The sequence below is a fragment of the Apaloderma vittatum genome, unplaced genomic scaffold (genome assembly GCF_000703405.1).
Source record: "Apaloderma vittatum isolate BGI_N311 unplaced genomic scaffold, ASM70340v1 scaffold29744, whole genome shotgun sequence".
Classification (NCBI taxonomy): Eukaryota; Metazoa; Chordata; class Aves; order Trogoniformes; family Trogonidae; genus Apaloderma; species Apaloderma vittatum.
The window spans coordinates 1-26,495 of NW_009713705.1; the positions used below are offsets into that span (position 1 = coordinate 1).

General features: G+C 44.9%; 2 protein-coding genes across 2 annotated transcripts; one reads left to right on the plus strand and one right to left on the minus strand.

The window, feature by feature from the left end:
* Nucleotides 1-241: 241 nt before the first annotated feature.
* TMEM186 (transmembrane protein 186) lies at nucleotides 242-973 on the plus strand (the record flags this gene model as incomplete). The annotated part of the gene is made up of 1 exon (XM_009868477.1): nucleotides 242-973. A coding segment is annotated over one exon (732 nt), but the record flags the coding sequence as incomplete, so codon positions are not given.
* A 3,447-nt stretch (nucleotides 974-4,420) lies between these two features.
* Nucleotides 4,421-23,194, minus strand: ABAT (4-aminobutyrate aminotransferase; the record flags this gene model as incomplete). The annotated part of the gene is made up of 14 exons (XM_009868478.1): nucleotides 4,421-4,833; nucleotides 5,941-6,052; nucleotides 7,182-7,328; nucleotides 8,009-8,176; nucleotides 9,460-9,597; nucleotides 10,533-10,681; nucleotides 11,379-11,442; nucleotides 13,060-13,122; nucleotides 13,495-13,587; nucleotides 14,091-14,171; nucleotides 16,546-16,595; nucleotides 21,512-21,629; nucleotides 22,197-22,226; nucleotides 23,057-23,194. Coding segments are annotated over 14 exons (1,473 nt in total), but the record flags the coding sequence as incomplete, so codon positions are not given.
* Between the last annotated feature and the right edge of the window lie 3,301 nt (nucleotides 23,195-26,495).

A 26,495-nucleotide genomic window follows, 5' to 3' on the forward strand; every position in this document is an offset into this window, starting at 1 on the left:
GGGGGGCGCCGTGAGGTGACGCTCAGGAAGCGAACTCCGGTAGCGGCGCTGTCGCCCAAAGTGTTTTCCCTCTCCAGCCCCGTTCAGGGCCCGAGTGTGACGCCGCTGTCGGGTACAGGGTCACAGCGGGCTGGAGCTGCTGTTGGTGTCTGTAGGCGCCCGCGGAACAGTATTCGGAGCTAAATGTGGTTTGGTTCTAAAGACAACTCAATCGATGACCTGTGGGAATATTTCCTCATAGGCCGGGCTCTGCGGAATCAGGACTAAACTCTGCCTGGCACCAGCTTTTGGGAGATGCCTACCAAGTGAGCCCTGGATAAGGTCGTGGAGAAAAGAAGGTGCTCGCCCACTCTGGTTTTTTGGTACGCAGGAGCGTTTGCAGTCGCAAAACCAGCGAGTTCATGGTGTTAATAATTACCCTGGGAGAGCACGAGAGCTGTCTGCGTGTCCATCGGCCCCTGCTGCCGCGATCCGGCAAAAGGCTGCGGCTGAGAAACTGGGAGAGTTCACCCTGGTGTACAGGTTTCCGTGGATTAAGTACTGCAGGGTGCTGTCCAGGCTGAAGCTGTTACAGACGGCCACCACCACGCTCCTGCTGCCTCCCATCTGCTACCTCTATCTGCAGGACCAGGTTTCCCAGAGTGTCCTCTGCTATACAACTGGCGTTGCGTGCTTTGCCGGTGCGATGTTGTATGGTATGAGCTACTTTTTCAGACGAATTATAGGATTGATCTACCTCAGTGAAACTGGCTGTACCGTCAAAGTGTCCCACTTGACGTTCTGGGGGAGACGGAAGGACATTTACTGTCCCGTAGAGGCGGTGGTGACTCTGGATGAAACTGGAGATAGCAAGGGGGAGCTGCTGCTCCAGTTCAAACGGTATAATAGTACAGATATTTTATATTTTACAACTAGATTTGGCCAGATAGTAGACAGACAGAAGTTTACTCAAATATTCGGAGAACTTGAGTGATACAGCAACCAACTTCCCTTGATTTCCCTTGTTGTATGATCATAGTGCTGATTCTCCTGTGAAGTTTACCAAACTGACGTACTTCTGTCATTTTCCTATGCAGAGCCTGTAGAAAGTAGAAATGGTAAAGAACAACCCACTGTATTAAATGTCTTTGCAGCTTGTTCAAGATAGGGCTCGTGTGTCGGATACAGCAACGTGCACGGTGTGCGCCAGCACCAGCCGTTCTCAGCCCAGACTGTCCCACAGCCTGAGTGCTGATGCTGACCCTGAGTGTTTCAGCTGGTCCTCTGGGTTGTTTTGAAACACGAAGAGCTCTTGAAATGAAACCCTGTCAGAGCATCCTGGCTTTAACTTCATGATTCCTTTTAGCAAATTTTCACTGGGAAGCCACTTGAAATTAAAACTGGTCTCATACGTGTATGTGATAAAGAGTGCTGGAGGTCAGAGATACCTGCTCCTGGGTGAATAAACAGAGCGGCGTATGTTGCTGTGTAGGGTCTGGGGGGGCGTCTCTTGGCAAGGTCTTCCAGGATGTGAAGATAACTGAGCAAAACAAGGGTGTGTGGTGCAAGGGATGGTGACAGTTGAGCTGTAAGGGTAAGTTAAAGACTGGGACAGCATTTCAGGAGCCTCTCAGAAATTGCTTTCCCATCGGAATCAAGGAAAACCAGGCTACGGTGCTGTGAATTACAGGGACAGTCCTGGGCAATGTGGATCCTAATGATCATCTGAAAATTTGGAACCACTTGTCCTTTTGCATATATTCATGTTTGTATTTGTTTTGTACGTGTGAATGACATTTAATCAGTGCTGTAACACTTGAGTTGCAAAAGTTTTTGTAACGTTTCCTGAAGTTATCTTAGACCATGTGAATTAAAGAGTCTTCTCCCATATAGCCTGGGAACCAAGTCCTTGATGTGTTTGTTGATTTGGGTATATTTTAAAATATCAAAAGCTCTGTTGCCAAATACCCCTTCCACTCCCTGCTCCCTCAGTTCGGGTTTACCTGAAATGAAAAAAGTAAAACACCTAAAAGTTGTGTTGAATTAAGGCTGAAAACGTGTATTTGTATTCTGTTGAACCTGAAGAGTTGATCCCCTCAACACCTGTGTCCCTGAAGGACAGTGGTCTTATTCTGCAGTGTTAGTGTGATTCCTCCTTTTCCAGAAGAAAACCTCCGTAGAAATGAGGAGCAAGATTTAAAGAGACAGAAACCTGATCACAGAACTTTGGTTGAATTGTCAGAAGCAAAGTAACTCCTGACACTGCTCTTCTAGCTGTTACTTCATGTGAAACTGGCAAATAAACTGTCCCTCAGCAGCAAGGAGACCGGGAGCGTTCTTTGATCTTTCTTCCTCGCGTGTATTGAAACCTCTGTCTCCTGGCGGATCAGCAGATGCAGGTAAGTAAAATTGCCATTTCGGTGCACAGGCTAACCCTGATTCACTATTTATCTGTGGTGAACTTTTCTTAATGGGGCTCCATCATTTTAAATTTTGGCTGATGCTGTGTAGTACAGCAATATCAAAAGGAAAAGAGAAGTGATGCTTGGCTTAGGCACGATGGCAGCACAGTAGGTGGGCTGTGTGCACACACCATGTTTTTTTGGAGGCTTTCCTTCATACGAGTGTATTCAGTATGCTCTCGTGATTCAGTTTATGCATGTACCGGGTGTAAAAAAGCACAGCAAAGTTCAATTATAAATATTTTATTTAAGAATATTGATTACACATGAGATGTCATTTGTTACGACTCTGTGTACAGTTACTAGTTACACCATGAAGTGTAATTAAGTATGTTTAAACATTTATTTGGCACTGTCCACAGTATGCTGTAAACAACACTAGATGCTCCAGCTGCAGTGCTGTCTATGTATTCTCTAACATGATTTCATCAACATGTTGTACACAATTATACAGTTACTGAGTGTCAGTAAAAATTATAAAAACACCTATTCATAATAAAAGTGAAGATGTGGTAAGACTTCAACTTACTGGACCTTTGCTTCTGTAAAAGTACAAGACTTGCTAGAGACATTTACTAGAACTACTGCACTGATATGTTGAACAAACTAATTCCCCAAATGCTGTCAAATAGTTCTCGGCTTGACTTTTCCTTTTGCTGATCATACGCTTACAAGGACAGTGGTGACCGTGAGGTTTTGCTGAACACCAATTTACCAGTCCTTCCCCCAGATTTCTACAACCTCTGTTCGAAAACCTGCTCGGGTTCTGACCAACTGGTACCAGAATTCTGGTTTGTGCAGAGGTTTACAGAAATTCCATTCTTTTTCAGCTGGCAGAAGTAGTGTATCTGAGTTTCCCAGTACCAGCACTCAAAAAATTAAAATGGGAGAACCACGATTAACACTTGTCAAAGCAGGGAAGAAGCCTTTCACATTTTGGTAGCTGTATTAAATAGGTAAATCTTTCAGCTGCTCTGTCTCTTTTTATGTACTTAAAAATTGTGGTCAGATCCTAATAGGGCAGCAGCTCTAAAATCCACTGTGGTCCCTGGTTTTTGGCGCACAACATAAAGTTGAACTTGGTAAGCAAAATGCAGATGCTTGCTAGTCAAGGAAAAAAACCAAAGGCACCAGACCTACTTCAGGCCAGCCTAAAGCAAACAGCAAAGAGTACTAGTAAAGGGGTGTCTGAAACAGTTCTCTGAAGAGAAACAAATTAATGAGCAGTTGACACTTTTCAATCGTGCAGCTTTCTAGAGCTTTGAAGTAGCAGCAACTTAGAATAAACTATTAAAACCAAACCAGAATTACTTTGCATTTTAAACATGCAGTTAGGACTAGCCTTTCACTGCAGTGGCTCAAGTGTCAGGTAACGGCTAAGATCAAGGAGTTCCACTCTAGTTTTACAAAATACCTCAAGTATTCCTGTGGAACTTGTAATAAATTAATGGCTATTGTGTGTTACGGGCAAATGGTAAGATAATCTCAAGTCATTGTAGATTGCTGACAGGTAGAAATACTGTTTCGTGTGATTCCCTAAGCTTTGTCAAACTAGGTAATTCAGGGTATGCTTTTCTGTGTCAGTTTGGTTGTAAGAGAAGTCAAAAGTTTTAAAGTACAGGATGAGGAAAAGTACTTCAGTTCCACCTGGAGCACACGTGGCTGAGGGCATTAGCGCCTCGGCAGCTGGGCTGAGGGGTGGCTGTTCTGATCAGCTGGTGCGGCAGGTATCTGTATTGAAGGGAATAAAGCTGGAAATGGGCCTGTAAAACACTGTACTTGGCAGTGGTGGAAAGCTGAACTTTCCATGAAACCCCAGTTTTATTCCAGCTGCCGTTTGGGAATGGCACTTTCTGTATGGCAGGCACATGGCTTTAGGGGTTGTGCCACGCTCGTTGCTGCTTCTGAACGCAAGAGTAAACCTGCTGGGATCAGCTGTGAAGACAGACTGTACCAGGGGCTGTTTAGACAATCGTGGGCAGGGCCATGGGCATAGAGAGGACTCTGCAATTAATAGGACCCAAGCCAAAAGAGGGAGGGCCACAGCTTCTACAAATGCACAGTGTGGGACAGCTGCAGGTACCTGCTGGTGACCAGGACCAACGCTCTGCCTGCGTCGCGTTCGCATGGAGCGGCTTGCCTTGGGCAGGATTACAGACAGAACACAAACCCTAGTTTATGACTTTACACTTATCTTGTAAGTAGAGAAGACATGAATTAATGCGAACTAATTTGATAATCAGCTGTTCGGTGCGAAGGAACTGCTTTTTTTACTTGAAGTTTGCCAAGATGTCGCTGAAAATATTCAGGAAGAGGTGCGCGTGATGATCCTTGAAGATCAGCGTGGGACGAAAACGAATTGATCTGTCGCCACAGCCTCCCAGCACAACACCTAAAAGGAGAATGGAACAGGTCCTCTAGTCATCTCCACCTTTGCCAAATACCTGGAAAACGCAGGTCTTTGAATGAAGCTTCGCGGAGGGCTGACAGACGCGCTGCAGAGCGCTGCTGACCACAGCCTGTAGCCAGGGGTGCAAAGGGGCCTCAAGCTTCACAGCAGCTCAGAGGAACACCACGGGTGCCTGTAGCTGATCTGGGGAGTCCCTGAAATGCTGGGACAAAGCCCAAGGCCAGTGCCAAGATTTCAGACAGCACCTGAGCCCTCGGAGCTGCAGCACTCTGCTGGTTAAGTACCTCACTGCCAGAACCAGTCAGTCGGTTTCTTTGCAATTTTGTTTTCAAACTACTTCCTTTTTCATTACAAAAAAATGTTAAGATATCTCAGTGCTGGCAAACTTCTTCCTGCAGAGCTTGAAATGCATGGTAGTTCTTCTACTCCAGAGTCAATTAATTGTTGGAAATGTTTATGGCCAATGAAAATTCAGACCATTGAGCTGATCTCACCTCGCCTTTAAGCAGGGCTTTGGTTTACCATGAAACAAACTGCTTGCCTTCTCTCCCTGCTGGCTTAGTTTCCAAGAACAAAAATTATCTATATCTTTTACACTCTAAAATTTTGGTTTCACAATAGTTTAGATGCATCATGCCTGCTTCTTTCAAGAAATATGAGTAACAGCAAAAATTGACAGTAGCAAACAGCCTATGCCCAGTTAAAGAGAATGTCAGGCCTCAGATCACGAGGTTCCCCTCCTGAAACACAGGCTTTTCTACAGCTGGGTGACAGTTCTGCAGTTCTGTGGTTGTAAACCTGTGCCAACTTTAGGCAACTCATATTTCATTCTTACACATTGGAAAAAAAAAAAAAAAATCCATGTTCTCCCTGGGTTCTCTTGAGTGACAATTACATTAACTTTCTTTGGATATTCCTGATCTTCTAGAAGTAAGCCATGCCTAGGTGCACACAACATGAAAGGGAAATACAGGTGTTTCCAGAAACGTGTAAACCACAGTTTTGTTCATAATTTCTCTTCTGTCCTCCAATATTGCAGCATATGTACACCATACGTGAAAGGAGAATTTAAAGCATAACATACATTACCTTTGTTTCTGGCTATTGTAATTAACTTGTTTCTCGTAGCGTCGTTTGGAGTGTCAAATGAACAGAAGGTTCCTCTTCCTCTCACTCTGCTGATAAGATGCGGGTAACGAGCCTGCAAGGAGAGGTGAGCCAGCCCGTGTGGCAGCCGCTGCGACAGCGGGCACCTGGCGGCAAGCTCTGCGCTCGGGTGTGCTGCCAGATGGAAACCCCGCGGCCGCCCCCGCTCGGGTGGGGTGGATCTCACAGCACGGGCTGGATCTCACCGGGAACCCTGCGGCCGGGCTCCCCTTTCTCACTCCGACCTGAACGGCCACAGGCTGCCGAGCCCACCAGCAGGCAGGCTGAACCTCCGAGCCAGAAGTGAGAATCAGTTTGCACTCCTCAGCTGGGGCAAGTAGAATCTCACACGGAGCCTCCTGAGGTGAGTGTCGAGCACCTCACATCTAAAAGGCACCCCAGGGAAACCCGACCAGAAATAATCCAGAATGGGGCCAGAAACCACCTCGCTCTCGTGCTGCGCCAAGACGTGTGCTGGTATTACTGCTGCACTTACTGACAATTACAATCCTCATCTTCTACGAGAGGAGTCTTTTTTGGATAGTACTAGCTGTTTTCTGGCCCTGCAAAGCATGAAGATGATAATTTTTTGTGCTCTCCTGCCTGCCATGCCTTTGTGTTGTGGAGAGAGCAGAGACTGTAGGTGGGCTTACCCTGTGCAAACGCCTTTTGGGAGGCAAGCGTCTGACCCTTAGAGCCTTACCTGATTTCCCTTTCTCTCGAGCTCCATAGTTGAACCTGGGAATGAATCTCCCTTAGTAAAGGGAGGGAAAGCTACAATTTTCTTGGTTAAACAGCCCAAAAGAATTGGAAAATATGAAGGTACTTTCCTTTAAAAAGAACTTTTTTGGACACTGAAATGCTAGGTATTTGTGGTGACAGAGACTTCCAGCAAAATCATTGAACTAGCTGCAGTTCATACCTTCAGATACTCTGAGGGTTACCCTTTTTTTTTTGGATAAAGTGTATAAAACCAGCATTCTTAAGTCAGTAAACCAAAGCTGACTTCAGTTCCAAATGGGACACAGTTATTCAGGCTTGCACTGAAGTACCTAAACCAGGAAGTTATGATTAGGGTCTAGTCCCCAGCTGGAGCTTCTCAGTCCAAGTGTTTAAACTGGATGAGGCCAGGTCCTACCTGATCAGCCAATTTCTCCATATGGATAATCCTTCCAGATGTTTACCTGTAAATCCAGAAGCCCAGTCAGCAGTGCCTTCCCAGCATGGGTCGCATTGTTCAGGAGGTCTTCGCTTTTGATAACCTTGATGACTTCAGCAAGCATGAGGTTCTTGGACGGATCGCCAAGCCACGTATTAAAAATCCGATAGGGCTTGGGAAAAGGAGGGAAGGGAGCTGTGGTTAACAGGCAAATCACTCCGAGAAAAGCAACCCAACATCTGGTGTATGAAAAAGCATGCACTTATCTCAGTAACCCCCCTTCTTCTGTTCTAAGAGCAAAATACAGCTGCCCTGCTGAGCACCAACAAAAGGCAACTACTTCATGCTACAAATCTAGTACATTCTGTCTTGCTCTGACATCTCATTGAAACACGGCTATCAATAACATGGAAATACCATCAATATATGGGGTTTACATTCAAGCATTATATTCTCCCCTTTAATTATTTTTTTTTTCATTTACTACATCTAAAATGTCATTAACACAAAGAAGAAATCTTGCTGACAATCTGCAATGCTGACGTACAAGATCCCAAGTTGCCCTGCAGAAAAGAGTGTCCGTTTGTGGCTGGATTTTGTACTGAAGGTTAGCTCTTTAGGCTAAACCCAGGTTTATGACCTTTGTGACTGACAGCAGCGGGATCAGAAGTGAAGAACTTGTGTGTAAGCACAAAGCAAGTATCTGTGCAATAGCAGCTCCATCCAGCCGAGCCTGCATTCCTGAAGGCAAGCTTGTCTCTTGCCTGGGCATTACAGTTCCTCATGACCGGGTCACCAGCTAGCACAAAGTTCAAGGTCCACTAAAACCTAATCTTTCATTAAAAATCTTACAGCATTTGGCCTGAGCTCCTCTTTGTGGAAGAATCCTCCTGTCATCATCTTCTTACTGAATGTTACCACGTCAGCTGGGTCATCCAGGCCCCAGTGTTCATGTGCCCAAAATTTTCCCGTGCAGCCACCTCCCGTCTGCACCTCATCCACCAAGAACGCACAGCCATGCTGCGGAGATAGAGGCAAAGAGCAGGGAACGTGTTTCCACAACAAAAATCCAGGTACCTTCACAGCATTCCTCCTGCCTCTCCCTTCACTGCTCCGAATCTCCCTCCCTCGACCCCCATACTGATGCACTCCCTGTGCTTTAGATTTCAGGATTAAAAATTCAGCTCTTTTTTCAGAAGGGTGCTACAAACATATTTTCTGCCTACATTCAGAAACAAAGTACACAGGTTTATAGTCTTGAACATTTCTAGAGGATACCTGAAAAGATCTGGGAGGAGTCAGGGTGGCATTTTCAAAGCCCCTGAAGGAAGCAGAATGTCATTCCTAGGAGTTTGGTTTGGTTTAAGTAAGAAGTCCCTGCCTCCAATCTGAGTCAGCATTTGTGGCACAAAGGCAAGACCAGCAGCGTGGTCTGTGGAGTCCAGGGGCTGAAAATGATCCTGGAAGATCATGATGAGTCTGCTGAAAGAGCTACTCACTTTATTTAGCTGGGAACATGTGTCGTGGTTTTTTTCTTATGTGATGGACTATTTTGTTGAAACTTTGGGACAGGGGGATCAAGCTCTAGCATGATACTGTCATTCAAAACAACTGCTGAGTACTTTGTGGCAACATCTCTTTTTAGACAAGGGAAACCATTTTACCCTGTGTACTCTCTCACCCTTGCATGAGCAGCTGTTAACAATGGCAAAAACTGCTTTTTCTCATGGTGGGACAGAATTTTCCAAATGTGACCTACGCTCTTCTCTGCAAGCACACAAATGATTTTAGGGTGAAAAAAGCATGGAGTAGGTCTTACTGAGGGTCATCACTCCTAAACAGGTAACTTGACATTCCAAGAGATCCGTCCTCTCCATTGCTCTATTGCAACATCAGCGCTACGGTTCAACTGAATTTCTGTTTCAGCTCTTTTTGCAATTACAGACGTCAATGAAAAATTATCCTCTTCCAAACCTGCCTCTCCTGAAATTGTTTGAGCCCCCTCAACAAATTATCATTTAAAGAACAGCACTGCAAAATCCACAGCTAATGAATCAAAGTAATTCCTCCCTCTCAGACATTAGAAGAAAATTTATTGGACTTGGGAAACCACTAGATGAGCATCAAATGGTAAAGAAACTACTGTGCTGACCAGGGGCTGCTCCTATCTGAACACATGGGCATGAAGTGCTACTAAGGAGGCCTGTGAAGCTCTCCGAGTGCCTGGGGTGAGGTGGGGGAAAGGCCTCTGAAGTAATTCCGTATTTAGCTACCCCTGAGTGAACAGTGAAATACTCTGTTACCTTTCTGGCAATATCCCGTAGCTTTCTGAAGAAGTCATCTGAAGCATGATTGTCCCCACCCTCTGACTGTATTGGTTCTACAATGATGCCAGCCACAATCTTCTTCTTTTTCCTGTACTTTACAATCAGGTCTTCCACCTGTAAATAAAACATTTATGGTACCTTTTCATCTTGGGACATTCATACATTTCATCCCAGCAAGATTAATCTCAGCAGCAGAGCTTCAACTTTTCATAGACATTCCTGGCTACAAGGGTGCCTGGAATGAACAGATCATTGCTCCAGCATTTAACCCTGCCCTCTTATTCCTGAATGCTGCTTAACTTTAAATCATATCCTAAACACGCTGTAACTAGTTGCATATTTCTCTACAAGGGTGTGAAAGCTCTAGCCAAATTAGGCTGAAAGTAGGGTGGAGATGGCTGCAGCTTGCTCTGCCCTTGCTGCCCTTCCAGCTCCGGTCGCTGTGATGGTCCAGACTGTGCCAGGTTTTGGTTCCAGGGTCAGGGCCCGCCAGCACCAACCCTCCAGAGCGAGCCCTTGCAAGTGACAGCCTGGATCCCAGCGAGCCCAACAGGGAAACCTGTGCTTCTGCTCCTCGGAGATGAATTTCCTCCCTTAAGCCCCGTTCTGCCCACCTTTCCTCTCTCCTGGGCTAGGGAAGGCAGCCAGAGGTAGGATCAGAGCTTCAGGCCAGAAAGCTGCCCCAGAAAAGCTGAAAAACCTGAAATACTCTTATGGGTTCTCTTTGCAGAGGATTATAAGCACGGTGCTCTCTCTTAGTCTGTGGCCCTTTGCAAGATCTGACAGGCAAGTTCACTGTGATACAGCAAACTTCTCGTGCCTGTGAAATTTCACTGTGGTTTGGTTCATGTGTCCCCTAATTCACAGTAAGCTGGCTGTTCTGAAAGGCAAGGGCAAACTTTTGACCATAAACAACGCTGAATGCTGCTTTAATCACATGCTGTCCCAATCCCTGAAAACATTCTTTTAATGAAAAGCAGCTAAATCCTACTAACACTATTCATTATTTCAGAAGAAAAACAACAGAAAGCTGCCAGTGCATTTTTTACCTCCTCTAAACAACGGGCTTCTTCCTGTTGATTCTCTTTCACAAAATCTTCCAGAGGATACTTTAGCCTTGGAAATGGAGCAATAGGCCAGTCCAGCGACGGAATGTCCAATTTGTGAATTGCTTTAGAGTGAGTTGTAGCTAAGCAACCTAAACCCAGAAGAGCAACAATGAAAATAATACCTGTCTAGGAATAATACAGGAAAAAAGCTACCAAGAAGTGAAAAATGGCCTGCCACCAGGACTGCAGAATTCTCTTAATTGCTCTATGTTTCTACTTCATTTTCTGAAATACTGGATTTAGTCAAGCTTAAGTGGATTACTCTAACTTTTAAGCATCAGTTTCTACATGCATTGTTCCAGAGGAACAGAAGAACCTCTGTCCATCTGAACAGGGTGCTCAGACAAGATGGGTTTCCCCTGTCCAACTGCTCGCAAAGCTCAAAGCTACAGCACTCTTGGGCTGCATGTTTAGGACAGGGACTGAGCCAATACAAAATGGTAAAAAAGGAGTGGCCTACTGTTTGCATATTGTGGTATTTTACCCCAGGGCTTAGATTTTTACCTGCGTAGGCAGGAAACCTTGGATCCAGAATGAAAGTAAGAGACCTTCCAAAAATAAACTTTCAGAAAATATAGAATTAATTCCCACTGTCACTCAAATATTCTGTTTCACTACTGGTGGAGCTTCCAAGGCAAACCTTCAGTAAACCTACGCCTTCTCCACTGGTACTCTTTGTCTAAGGGAAAAACCCACTTTTCAGAACCTACAGTGAGATGAGAGCTTACTGCAGTGGCTGAGAGGAGGGAAAGGCCAGGGAGGTGCTGCCGGCCGTGCTTTTCTTACCCAGGGTCCTTCCGTGGAAGCCGCCCATGAAGGAGAGCATGGCGTAGTCGGGGCAGCCGGGGGGCTGCAAGCAGAGCAGAGAGGTGGGCGGTCAGAGTGGTGCTCGGGCAGGGCCCCAGACCCACACCAGACACGGCGGGAGGGCTGCAGCCAGGCTGCTGCCGCTCACAGCATGCCCACCGCTCTCCTCTTCAGCCGCCGGGCACCACACACTGGTGTGTTTACCCACTTGGTCATCCCATAAAAACTGCCCGACCTCCTCAAATGCACCGTTACTACTAATGAATACTTGGCCATTTTTACTGTGTCATATAATACGACTTTGCATGGGAGTTGACGCAAAGGCTGAACGCTCAGCACGCTCAGCCCCTCCTGGTCCCCGCGCTGAGCACACGCGTGCGGGGCGGCCGTGCCCGGGGGGCACTGGGGCTCTGCCAGGAGAGCCTGGGGCTGCCCTGCACCGCGTGTTCCTGGGAACTCACAGTGCCAGCAATGAGAAGGAACCGTGACAAGAGACATGCAAACTGCGTACGATCTGGAATTTACCCCCACCCCTCTGAAATACAAATCCTCTTTATGCCTCTCTCTCACCCTGCAAGCGAGAGGATGGCACCACTTACTCCATTCACATCTTTAGTCCCGTACCCTGCACTCAGCTACAGGGTCAAGGCTCCACTATTTGGAATTGGATTCTGGAGGATCCTGCCTCTAAAGGGGGGTGAAGTTGCCCTCTCAAATCTGTCCCCTCCCCAGCTGTAAAGCAAACTCAGGCAGTTAGCTCAAAGAGCAATCCTAACGTTCGGACAGCAACTCGGACAAAAAGTGATTGTTAGTTTTACAAGGCTTTGATCTTCTCATAAAATTCCTGTTCTCCCAGGCCACGATGTGCCGTCCTCTTATTTGTACCGGCACAGCCAGTCTGACCACACATCACAAAACTGAAAAAATAATTCTGAATTCAAACAAACCAACCAAACAAAATAACCTCTGTAAGAACGCTCCTCATTTTTAAAGTCAAATGAGTTCCCTAATCCCATGTGAATAAACTGAATGCTTGTCACCACAGAGGTGCCAAAGAACAGGCTGGGACCAGCAGACTATTCATTTCTAACATGTTCATCTCAAAGAGGAGATTAAATGCTCTTCTCCGATATCGTTGCACCTTAAGATTCGTGACTGGCAAGAGCCAGACCATCCGGGCTGAAGGTGAACAGGATTTCAGAGGTTTATCAGCTGCACCTCCATTTCCTCACCCTGCCTGTTGTTAACATCTAGCCAAATTTCAACCAACCCCTTGAACGAACAGTTTTAAGCCATAAAAACACAACTTCGGAAAAAAAAACCAGAGGGCCTGTTGTTATTATTTGTAAACTTTTTGATGTATTAATGATGCCCATGGATCCACCCGTTACATGGGCCCCTCTCTAGCACATTATGAATCATGGAAAAAGGGAGACCTTCCCAAGATTCACAACTGGGGAGGATGCAAAAGAATACAAGCAGCAGGTCTTGACATTTGTTGGGAGCAGTTTGTATTTCACTGTTCCTAAAATAAAAAAAAAAAATCCAAAATCCAAACTAGAGTCCTCTTCAGAGACATAAAACCAATTTTTCCTTCCAATCTTGCCTTACAAACTCAAGCCAATGGCACATCTGTAGGTGTGGTAGAAACAATTTTTACCTGATTAATCATGCAAGATTCCAGTTCCTCTTTTGTGACATTATTATGGCCCCTCTCCTTGCTCTGCAAAAAACCCAACAATCCAACATGTAGTTTTCCTGTAGATGTAACCAATGCATTTATGGCTGAACCACAAAGTAGTAATGCTGGTAATTCTTAATTAGAGCAAATGAAGACACTGACTGCAGCTCATACGTACTGACTGCAATCTGCTTTTTCTCTGTTTCCTTTTCTTTATAATTTCTAAAGTTGTGTCAATGTGAAGTGCAAGCTTAGACAAACTTTTTAATTAATATTTTATACCAGACTGAATATAAATTAACATCGTGAACAAGACAACCTCCAAGCCTTACTTTGTTTTACAGCAACAGTTCTGCTGGTGAATACTCATTTCTATATCCAAACATACAAAAAACATTGTAATATTTTACTCACTCTGTACCACAAAAATATTGTTTTAAACGCATTCTCATTAGAGCAGGATCCGCAAGACATGGTGATCACCTGTGGCAGGCCCTTGGGAGCCACCTGTCAATGGAGACAGAAAATTACTCCAGACTCTCAAGCACAAGTGTGGTGCGAAGTGATGATAGGACTCATCAGTCCCTGACATCGTAAGCTCCAGCACAACGGGAGACCAAGCGTGAGGAAAGCCAGTTCCAGCTGCAGCTGAGAGGGCTCGACTCACTTTCCGCCCCAAGTATCTTCAAATTTAAATCAAGACACAGAAACCATTTATTCCACTATCTCTTATGAAAGCACAATGAGCAGAAGTTAGCGAAAATGTGTCTCCTCATCAGTTCTGGAATCCAGAATGAAGAGGCAGCATCTATGCAGAGCAGACACGTCCCCTCTTACGTTCAGCTGCCAAGGCGGGGAAAAAAGGTGCGATCTCATGCCTTGCAGAGGGAAGGCAGGGGGACAAACAGCTCATCTGTGATGTTTCTCTCTTAAAATCCGTAACATCCCTTCATATGCCCGTGTCCCTAAACACAGAACGTGGTAACTCATCGCTGCTCTCTCATACTTACCGATAACAAAGATTCCTTCAGTTTATCTGCAAAGTTCTCCGGAGGTAAAATCCCCAGGGCAGGTCTGTTGACAAAAGTGCTCTACAAGGACAAAGGAAGAGAAATTGTTAGGCGTTACTGTCACATGAAAAATACCACGTTGATATCAAGGGGTACTGATCTGGGTACAAGGAAAAGCTTTTTCTGCCAAGAGAACAGTGAAGCAGTGGCACAGGTTTCCCAAAGAGGTTGTCACCCTGGAGGGAGGTAAAGCCCTGAGCAACTCTCTTTGAGCAGGAGGTTGGGCAAGAGACCACCTGGGGTCCCTTCCAACTTCAGCTGTCCCTCTGGTCCTGAGGACCGGCTGCATCGGGATCCACACCTCTGAGAAAGGTCATTTTGGTGTCAGTGAACAGCAGCTGGTGGGAAAGCGGAGCCTGCGCCCGCTGCTAAAGAGCACCTCTGGCACATCCCCTCAGTCTCCCCGGTCCACTAATGGAGATGAATTTGTCATGTTTCTGCAATAAATTTAAATTAAGTGTCATGGATTAAAATTGATTCATCATCGCTCTTTAGACTTTGTAGGTAATCTTATTTGATTCGCAATGTGCTACTTTTTGTTTTAGATTCAATTTGCTCAGAAAAGGACAAGCTCAATTTGCCAACTGCACAGCAGCATTATCTGCGCTATTTGGTTGGTTGGCTGTTGTTTTTCTTGGTTTTGTTGTAACAAGTCATCGTTGAAATTAAAGGCTGAGCTTCGATGACTTTATGGGTCTCTGGAGGGGACAGACAGCCTCCCCAAACATTCGTATTTTCAGTGCAGCTCAAGCTTGCGTATTGATCAGCATCCTGCAATCTTCTCCCTCAGTATAAGTAGTCAATTATTCAGGTATGTGGACCACAGCAAGAGATGTGAGTGGTCACACTGTACCTGCAGGAACACGCCATCAGAATTCTTAGGGAAAACTAAATATCACCCAAGATATAACAGAGTACGAGCTAGGTCTTTCTAACTTGTGTAAGTCTGTTGCTCCCAAACCAATGGTTGTCTCAACAGACCCCATCTTAAAAAAAAACCCAACCAAGTAAGGATGTTACTGGCAAATTAACACAAAGTTTTTGTTTAGCACGTATGAGAAATCTTACTTGACTTTTTATCTCAGTTTAGAAGTAAATTTTCATAAACAGTTAGAGATACAAGACCATAAATTTGTTGTGAATTTGATTATGGGCTGTCACGGTCAATTGACACCGTTTGCCATTAAGCAGAACAGTGTATTTTTCTGCAGTTGTTAATGAGATACTCAGTACCGAGAAAAACAGAACATCGACATCATGCTGCTACGGTCTCAGATGAGCAGACGCATATTCTGTTGTTTATAGCTGGCTATAAAGAGGGTACAGGGAGCATTACAAACAAACCAAACCAAAAATCCCTACGGCAAAACACCGATCCCATCGTTAACGTGAGACAAGGGCCCTACCTCAGTGTGCATTACTCAAAGAACTTCCACAACAAAACTGGCACCTTATCTGCAGGCAGAGCAAGCTAGGCTTGCAAAAGCTCTGGCTCTTTTTTTTTTTTTAAATCTGGAAGTATTTTACTTCTGGGGAAGGCAGAATTTCTCATCCCAAGGAAATGAGGACACCATAAAGCAAATCAGCTCAGGGAACTCAAATGTCTGCACCTCTGTGACATGCTGGCCAGGGAGACAGCGAGCTCAGTTAATCCGTGTGCTACAACGTGTAAGCTGCGGTGCCAAAAAATGTTACAACTTAAAAACTGCACAAAATCACCACGGAATCAAAGATTTCTGTCCAAGCAGTGAAAAAAATAAAGCCTAAAATAAAATGCAGCTTCATTTCAGCCATTTCTGTAATTTAATCCAGGTTATTTCCAATCACCACCAGTACACTGTTAGGGAGAACAGGCAGGTACTTTCTTTGAGAAGCAGTTAAACTCTGTTTTGAAATAATCCCGTTGCTCCGTTTTAATTCATTTAATTTTTCAAGGACACGTCAGTGGTTTAGTCAACTTAGTACTCAGGAGATGGTAAACAGCCACTACTCCCTCCTGACTCAGCATTCCAGATTTAGAGCATCATTTCATATTCCAAATACTACATTCTCTCTCAAGGACTTATTCTTGCTTTCAGGGTCAAAAATCTTCTCTCAAGAATACTGCTGAATGATTAACTGGAAACACTGGGAAACTATGATTCAAAACTGGCTGCAAACACGTCAAGTTGCCTGCATCACCCAAACATTTACTTCTTGTAAAGCTTCACAGAGGTTTTGGTGTCTTCTTAAAGCACTACCAAGCTCTGTTCATCTAGTGAGAAAAAAGAAAGCAGATCCTATCATACTTTAAATTGAGTGATTAAGCACTCATTATCAGTTTAAGAAAAAATAAGAAAGACGGCCGCGCAAAGAGAGAGAGGACTCCAAGTCCTTAATGTTTTAATTCACGTACCAAGTTCTGTGGCTGCTGCAGAAGCTTTATCAGAGAGGGATGGCTGTAACCTAATTAAAAAGAACAAAGAAAGAAAGCAGTTACTTCTGTCTGGTTTCACTAAACTAATGTAGAACATAACCTGGAGAATAAACTCAATGCCTGGCTGTTTCTGTGCAATTTGCGTATGTTTGAAGTACTACTAACAACGTCTTTCAAAGCAGGACAAACCTCTCTCTGTCTACGAAATATGTTATCTGAAAAAAGTTGGTACCAATTTTGTGTCAGGCAGTAGCGGAACATATTTTAGTACTGGAAGTTAAAAACTGAACACAAAAATAAATGAACATGGCACGGACCTTCTGCCTGGTAGGGCCTGATTGAAGCATCATAGTTTCTACCAAGTACCGCAAGACCGACATTATTAAATGCTTGCTCGCTCTCCTTTCTAGTTTCCCAGGTGCATTTGGTTTCTCTGCAGTGCTACAGGTGAACCATTGAGAGCAGCCACAAGCCATGTCACCCCTCAGCTGTGACACAGCAGCGTCTCCAGTTTCTCCCGTCCGACGCGAGCTGTTCCACGCCCTCGCTCTTCATAACCCTGATCTGCTCGACTCACTGGTCCTCTCTGAGCACTGACCACCCAACGTGCATTTCAGAAACCCATCTGGACACTCGGAACCACAGAAGGAAGCTCCTCACGCAGTCATGTCCATCTACAGTACCTGGTGCTACGCTTCTTGTCCTGCAGCATTTTTTACCCTCCTTGAATATCAGACTGGTTATTCCTAGCACAGTAACAGAGCTTTCCCCTCCTCTCTCTCTTTTTAACTCATTGGATTTTTCCTCATTGTAAAATCAACCTAGAAATATATATTCCCCCCTTTATGCTTTTCTTCCACACAGTTCATCTTTGGCAGCTGACCGCAAGAAAGAAACAAACAAAAACCCACACATTTCCCGATTTCCCCAAGAAAGCTCATTCAGCAATTGTAATTTCAGTGCACTACAATGTATGAACAAAGTATCCGCGAGGGCTTTTTGTCCCTCGGCAGATGGCGCAGGGTAAGGTCAGGGGCACAGCAGTGCTGTTCTCGGGGATGGTTTCTCGTTGCCGATGCGTGCGATGAGCACGTGTTCGGGCACACCCAGGATGATTAGCCCCGGGACTCCAGCAGAGTTTTGCCCACGGCTTGGCAGCGCTCCTTGACGTCTGTCGCAGTTGGATGGATTCATCAGCACTGTCCCCCACAGTGCTGAACGCTCCTGCGTGAGACACTGCCAGACTTGGTTTTGCGACATGCACGTAGTGGCCTCCCCGTTATCTCGGCTTTCACACGTACACACACACCTGTTGGGACGTCTGAAGATGTTTATGCCAGCCCTGCGTGCTGCAGGAATTCAGGCACAATCAGAAAGAACCCGACGAGCAGGACGAGGCTGCACCAACAGCCACGCGCTTAAGACACGCGGACTAATGAGCAGCCACAACCCATTAGTTATTCCAAGACTCCTGTCTGGAAATCTTTCCCTCTCAGTCATAGGTTTTCGCACCTCAGCTGTGCATCACCATGAAAACCTGTTTGATGAACTGCTGTCACATTAAAGAAGGAGATTCTGCACTTCTCATTTTCACTCATGACCAGCTTTTTTTTCCCCTTCCCATTTTCCTTACTTTGACAAACTATTATGTGGAAAGAGGTACAACATCTGTCCCTCTTCTTCAGGTTTAAGGTGCTTAATTTATACCACTGACATTCTATGAGATAATTTCCTTGCTTACAGGTAAACCAAGGTATCTGATGTAAAAAAAACCCAAAACTCTTTACCAAAGGAGCCCAGAAAATGTCATTTTGAGCTTGGGTTTTGAATATAGGAAATGCCAAAGCCAGCAATTAACATCTTTTATATTCCCCTGTAGGAACAGTTGGAACCTCATCTTCCCTGCTGCTCAAGAAGTCAGACCACTCTAATTTTATTACAAAAGCTTATCAAGCCTCTGAACTCCTCACTCTAGTTGAACGACAACAGCCCTGATTATCCTGTCTGAGCAAAGGCTACTGCATTAACAAATCAATTAGAAATTCTGTTTAACTCTCGTCTTGCTTGTAAAAATACGTAGCTGTGCTGCTGCTGTTCATGTGCATGAAGAATTTGGAGATCTTTGCATCTTCTCTTACGGAACACAAATTCAAGGCTTCTATTACCTGTAAGTTACCCCTTCTCACTCACACAAGGTGTCTCTCCTGTTCTCTTCACTTCAGGCTGCGCGGCCCCGTCTCCCTCCTAACCCTCCCCATCCTGCGAGTGCACCCACTGAGGGAAGAGAGGATGCGTAAAGCCCGACTGTTCCGGAAGGGGTAGGCCGGCGTGTAGAAAGATGCTGAACTTGTACGTGGGCTCACAGTCATAAAGCTAACAGCAGGAAAAACTACATGGTTAAATATTATGTAAAAATGGCAGACAAAGTCAAAAAGCTCTAGGCTGAGACAGCAGACAAGAACTTTTTTCACTGTCATGACCAACGCCAAGGTTTGCAGCTCTAAGGATCCACTCTCGGGTACATTCCGATAAGAAGTGACAGAGCTGGCTCTTAAGAGAAAGGCACCTGCATCATCACTCTTGCAGCGTGTCCAGATCAATGTGACAGGAAAGTACATGTCCTCCAGGCTCATGAGAGTGCCTGTCTGCAAAAGGAAAAAAACTGAAGGCTGCTGAAATAACGAGATGGAGAAAGCCCAGAGAATCCATCTGAACTGAGCAGCGAGCTGCTGTCAATAATATCAAACTAAATCTCTCTGCGTCTCCCCGAACCAGACCTTCCCAGCACTGAAAACCAGAATGTTTTGTTTGCTACACCAGGACGCTGGCTAGCGAACACGGTTATAGAATCCCCTCTTCGTCTGGGTCCGTGGGGTTTCTAACTCTGCCAGATCAGAAACAGATTTAAAGTAATAAGCTGGGCTACAGCTTTCCATAAGTGTGGTAAAGAAATGTTTTAATTTTTGTTTTCCAGCAAGAAACAGCCCAGCACATCTTTCCCTGGAGGTTTTTTATACTTTAATTCTTATCTCTCCACACAGGCACTTATTACCTCTCAACCTCTGCTGATAAATACATTCTAGTGTAGTAGATCATTATTAAATCTTGGGAGTCCTGACAGATTCATAAGGGTTTTACTGGATCTACTTGCAGAGAGACAAGCATAGATGACCAGCAAGCACCTTGTGATCTTGTTTTGGTGTCTCAGACTAGAACTGAACTCTTTCACCAAGAGCGACATTATCAGCAACCTCTGCAGCTTCAGACAGTCAGTCTTGTCATTCAGTACAGTTTAAAAACATAACTTAGTGCTGTGTCTTCAGTCAGATTTAGGTCAGCCTGTCAGTATTAAATTTCCATTTGCGTCTTGTTGCTACACGTTACAGAGCCGTTCCCTGAGAAGGTGCATGAAGCACTGTGCTATAGTTCCTTCCTGATGGAGGGACGTCCTGCAGGACAAAAGCCCAGCTTATCCTCCAGCAGGCCGTGCCACACACATGAAGGAGGAATTGGAGATCTGAGCTGAGGATCCGTTATAGGTACTTACGTCACCGGTTTCAGTCAGTCGGATGAAGCAAACTGCAGAAGCCCCTATCCATTTCTGCCCATTTTGAAAACGTTTCAAATATTTTATACACAAATCTGTATCATCAAGAACCACAAGGTCAGAAAGCTTCAGTGCATTGTCTGTAAAACATTAATTTCATTCTTTTGGAGTATGTACTGACTCCTTCGACAACATGACCGTGCACTAGTTTTTCTCCATCGGTACTTCTTGTGTGAAGAATGGGAGTTTTTGAAGACTAAATACAATTCCTTTCCTAAAAACCTAGAATCCAATCCCGTCTAAGTCAGATGAGCATTGGCACACACGCATTGTGCTCCATCTCACCTCTACTTCCACATGAGCAGTGACAAGTTATCTCTGCAGCCTCTAAAAGACAAAAAATATCTGGAACTTGTGTTGATGAAAATAAGCTACAACCATTGAAGAGTTCTGGAATAATTACACATTTATTGAAGTGCTACACAAGAGTAAAAATATTAACTGCAAAGATTGGGATAACTGAAAACCCACTGCAGTCACAAGGTCTTAGAGGCCAAAAATTTGGTAACAACTTTCACATTGCTAAATTGTGTTTCCCAATAAAGAAGGCCTGTAGCGATGATTTTGAGTCGTCCCAGTTTCTATACATAGCGCAACATCTGCCTTTCGAACTACCCCAGCACTTCTGCTCCTTTTTGCTTCTGCAGAAATGCATTTTTAAGCAACCGACAAGAACCATGGACAGGGAACAAAGAGAACACCTACAGAAAGCCGTATTCCTGGCAGATGGGGCCTCCATCTCTGCTTTGCCGCTTCTCCTTCTCGAAATGCTTCAGGAAAAAGTCAGTTGACTTTGCCAAGCACATGGCTGGGTCCCTCAGCCCACCTGCCCTGCCCCCTCTGCTCTCACTCAGCACCACGGTTCGGTGCTTGGTCTTGTTTCATCTGGCTGGAGTCCTGTCCTGGTGCCCAAGTTTTTTTTTTTCTTTTTTTTGTTCTTTAGCAATAGAAATGTTAACTAAAGCATATAATTTAATGTTAAAATGCTTACATTATGTTTTTTAATGTTTAAAACAGTAATACACTGCCACAGAATTGCAAACGACACAAATCCAAGCAAAGACAACCTAAATTGTGGAACCTGCATAGTCAAATACTAGAGCTCTTCTGGGTCCCACTGTGTACTTCGAGTGAGCTGTAAGATCTTAATTTTTAGTTTCTTCAGCTATTCAAGAACATCTACTTAATACAGGGCAGCGAGACATACCTGGACTGCAGCAAGGCACACACAGTGTCAGCTTTGGTTTTTGTCAGTTTATCCACCGACTTATCAGGTCGTGGCTAGGAAAATGGCAGCTTGAGGACAAAGCAAAAGGTTTTGGTACAGCTGTCTCCTACCTATTGGGATGGATGAAATCTGAGAGTAGAGATCCAGCATGCGATTGCCATCTACATCTACTAGGTAGTTCCCCCGGCTCTCTTCGTAGTTGCAGAAGAAGTGTACAGCTTCTGCATTCTTCAAGGAAAAAACAAACAATGAATGCTTTAACAAGTAGCAGTGTGTAGGAAGGTGCAACTAATGGTTACACAGCAAAAGCTGACAAAAATATCTAAAGATACAAAAGACATATTATACTAATTCCACTGGAATTAACTGTAGAGTTATCTTTATAAAGAGAAACTGTTAAAAGAGCAAGTGTGCACTTCTACAGAAATACAGCCCAGACTGTGAAGGACCTTGGGAAGGCGGTACGCACTTAGCTTGACGTATGTTTAAGCTCAAGCTCAGTTACACCCGTGTTTTCACTGGCCACTTCCTAACAAATCAAAAGGCACATATAGTGTTTAAAGAAAAATCACTCATCCTAGCGTAATAATTCTGCAGTATTCAAAACATACTAAAAAAGATTTAATTCAAATGCATATATATCCTGTGCAAAACATCCTCAGCATGGAAACCTAGAGGCAGTGTTTCATGTCTTTTTTGTGTTCAGGGAATTAAAACATACAAAATGAGATTTTAAAACAAGTTTTGAAATCACAGTATTAACACTTCCCAAACTCTAAAAACTTGACAAATTACCTGAATGCCATTCAGCTGCTTCATTAATTCCTGCAGGAAAACAAACATCAAAGAGTCTCAGGAATGTAATTACCAAATACTGAAGAAGAATGTATGTTTCTTTTTTATGATTACATATACTACATGCAAAACTTCATCCTAGGTCCTTATCAGGTAACTCCGCTTGCCACAGGAATTTCCACAATGCATCCTGCAGATGTTAGTCAGAACTGTTACCTGTGGCATGCAGAGCTACATGGGCTGCAAACACAGTTTAACTGTAAATCTCCAAAAAGGGAAAACTGCCTCTTCTATGTTTACCAACTGAACTGAGAAAACAAGAGAAGAGATCAGAAAACAAGAGAAGCCAGGGACATATAGAAGGGATACTGGCACATCGGTTCTAGAAAGACAGCTCTTTTTGAAAAAAAGGGAAGAAAAAAACACCAAAAACCCCCTCCCAAAACACCACACACATAAATACAGACTCTGTCAGAGTAAAACAGTGTCCAGCAAATTGAAACTCTTGCTTCATTTCAAAACCAAAGCATTACTCCACATCAGAAAAAGCCAATTAAGTTCCTGTTTCAGCAGCAGCACAAGTAACCAAGGCGGAAGAGCTGCTTCAGCAGACGGATCCTCTTTTGCTTCCCATTCCTTCCCAGGGGCAGGTGGCAGCTGAGATTCCGATCTCTCTGTCAGAGGGGCCCTTCATTCCTGCGCTTTTCACTCAGCGCATCTTGACAGAAGTGGGCACACACTGTTGTGCAATGAAGTTTGTTCGTATCAGAGTGAAGGTTTGGAATGAAATTTGGTTTCTAGCAAGGCAAAACACAGCTGCATTAAAAAAAGAACCAAGCTGCTACACTTTAGGAACTTACTCGAGATCGTGGTCCAGGAACCTCTGTCTTCATTAGGGGTCCATCATAATCAAAATCCACATCAATTTTGGCTGCAGCTTGACTAATATATCTGTGCCCTGTAAGAAATAATGAAAACCTGAGTACAGACTGTATTTTCTGTGGAAAGTACAGAAGGGGTCCTGTGATACTGCTTCGGCAGTGTTTGCAATTCAGCCATTTGGCCAAAATTTCCAGCAGTGACTAGAGAAATTTGCCTCTGGTTGTGTCAGCCCGAGTTGAGAGGTCTCAAGCAAGCCTGATTTTGAGAAACTATCTGAAAAAAAAATCACAGCCCTTTGAAAGCATCTCTGAGCACTTAAATTCACTGCTCATTTTGGGAAAACCAGTCTGCAGAGACACTTATTCTCTGCAGCTTTAATTCCAAGTCCTTGTATCTGAGCTGCGTCAGTGCCTCTCCGCAAAGCTATTAATAGGTTTTGTTACAGCAGTGCCACTTCGTTTGCGTGTCATTCTGTTCAGCGTTCATGTAGATGGGAGACCACACGGCAACTGCTCCGCTGGAAAAATAAAAGCTACTGCATGTAAAAGATCAGAAGCTACACAGTGCACAGCCAATAAAGCTGCAGATTTAGGAGATGCATTATGAAGTCTAAAAAGGGGAAAGTGCCTAAACCAACGCTTCTGTGCACCCTGCTCCTTCCCCAAAGGAGGTCACAGCAAACATTTCTCCTCCTGCGACCTCTCCCTCCCCCCAGGCTCTGGGGGCTTCTTGGTGCCGTAAAGGAGACAGCACCAAGGGAGGAACAGGATGCACAGGACGTTGGGGAAGTCAGCAGCAGGAGGGAAGATGTGGAATCCCAGCAGCACACTCGGAATCGTCTGACAGAGCTGCAGATTCCTGACGAGTGAACTCCAACCTGCACACACGAGCCTCCGCCTCCGCCTGCCCGGGGCCGCAGAGAACCAGTGCCACCGCGCCCCCGGCTGCCCCCAGCGCCCTCCCACCCGCGGCCACAGCTCGCACAATCCTCCTCAGTCTTTTTAACCGAGTTCTCATAAAAATGCACTTGTCTGGACAGTGATTAAAGATTTCCTCTTCTGTTCCCAGCCAAGCCACTCCTGCACACCCGCGAGACACCCGACGGCCGGGCTCTGAAACCGAGACCGACAGCCAGCTGGGAGGTGTGGGGGCATCTTCCCCTCCTCCACTTCCCTGAAGGACAGTCTCTGAAACAATTTATCAGGTGAGGACTCTAAACGAAACACAAATGTGATTATTTCTCCAAGAAAGTTCTGCTGTGGAAGGGCAGGGTATGCCCCAGCTGCTGGCAGAGCTCACGTCTATCAACAGACAGGGTTTCCTACACAGCGAAGACTGGTCAAGTGCAAGTAGAACACACAGACTTTCCTGCAAGCAAAAGGCAATTTAAAGATCATTTTTATCAAATTAGTAATGTTGGTCAATTTGTGAGACATTATTTTTCCAAACAACCGCTCCAGGAGCACCTGATCCAATCCACAATCGTTTTCACTAAGTCTGTGAACCAGAGCCATGGAAAAACCCAGAGCACAAGCGACAGGTTTCCCTTCACGTGTCTGTTATCTCCGAAAGCAGGCCACGTCAGCAAGCCCTACAAACGATTTCCAGGCTGACTCACCGATACAAATTTAATTTTACATACTTGTTTTCAGGAGCCCACAAAGTATCTCATTTTATTAACGCCAGTATAACGGCAGCTGTAGCGATTTATTGATCCTTACGCTTGCCAGAGAGTTGTTTCACCTCCTAGCTCGGGCAAATGTTATGGTTTGAATTTGGAGGAATAGCTTGCCATAAATAAAATGAAAATGCCCTGTGTCAACAGATCAAATAATTTTGAAGAATGCGAGGGGTTTTTTTCCTTCCCCTTAGGTAGAGGATACCAGCTAGAACAAAACCCTAAAAAAACCGAAACCTCAACATAACAACATAGTCTTTGACAGCAGAAGTTAAAATCAAAGTGGAGTTATCCTCAAACTTTTTGGTTTTGAATGCAGCCCTTATCCCCTTGAGGGTGTGACATGTATGACTGGCACCACCTCACACAATTTTTAGCAAGGTCAACAGATTTATTCCAAAAAAATTCCACTTCGCTATTCATCAGATACACATTCTTGTTCACAGGGTTGTTTAAAAATAAACAAAACAACCCAAATGTTAAGAACACGAAAACATGGTTCCCCTGCTTCCTCCCTTTTAACTCTTTCTTTGTTTTTTTTTTTCTCTCTCCTTCTCCTACCCTTATTCAAGTAAATTGAGACTCTGATGAGAAAGTTTCGTGACAGTCGCAGTGGCTGGCTCCTGCCAAAAGCTGGGTCTGTGCGACCTGCACGGACACGCGGGTTGGGCACTCACTGGCACGTACACGCCAAGAGCTCTCCTCGTCCAAGAGCATCTTAACAGCACGAACACAACCGGCCGCGCTGCCCCACGGCCCCAGACTTTTGATGCCTAACGCTGCCCGAGTGCTCAGCGACCTGCCTGAACAAATCATAGAATCATAGAATGGCCCAGGCTGGAAGGGACCTTAGAGATCATTTAATCCAACCTCCCTGCTGCCAGGGACACCACCTGTCGACTAGATCAGGCAGCACATGGGGACTGAAAACGAGGCGAAAGGACGCACAGCAGTTGTTACCAGCTGAGGACTCCGGCTCAGCTTAACGCTGCCCAGCTCACCCAACGGAGGCAGCACCCCAGCCCCCTCCCTTAAATGTCCCTTAGAGCCACCTGGGCTGCCCCTGTCACACAGGTGAAGTGTGGAGCTCGCGCCGCTCTCGAAAGGCGCTGAGGCCTGTGCCCTGGTGAAGGATGGTCTGGCCACCTCATAACTCAGGCTACTCCACTTTGATTCTCAGGAGTGTAGACGTTTACACATCAGGTCTTGGTTTTGAACACCGTGCTTTGCCTCTCCAAAAGACGGCAGAGATGGGACAGATAAAAATGGAAATTCTTATTGTGTCCACGCAAGGTATTTTCACGAACTAAGAATCCCTGGTGGCTGCTGCTTCAGTGAACTAACAGCATCATGTTTGTAAGAGAAGAGCTACAACACAGCAAGCGCCACAAAGGTCAAATGAGACCTGTGTCGCTCACGGTGGAGGAGCTGAAACTCCAACAAACCTGCGCAGTGTGTATGTTTATTCTGACTTTGTGTATGTTTATTCTGACTTTGTGTATGTTTATTCTGACTTTGTGTATGTTTATTCTGGCTTTGCCACTGACAGACCAACAGCACATGCACATGATACTGATGTGCCTGTACTGCCCTAACTCCTCCACGCTGACAGTTTGGTTGTTGTTTAGCTTCTTCATTTTAAAATTTCTTTAAAAGATAGAAGCTTGTCAAAAATTGGCCTAAACATCTCCACAGATTTCTTTTAATATAATTTTATGTTAATATTCTTAAATTCATAT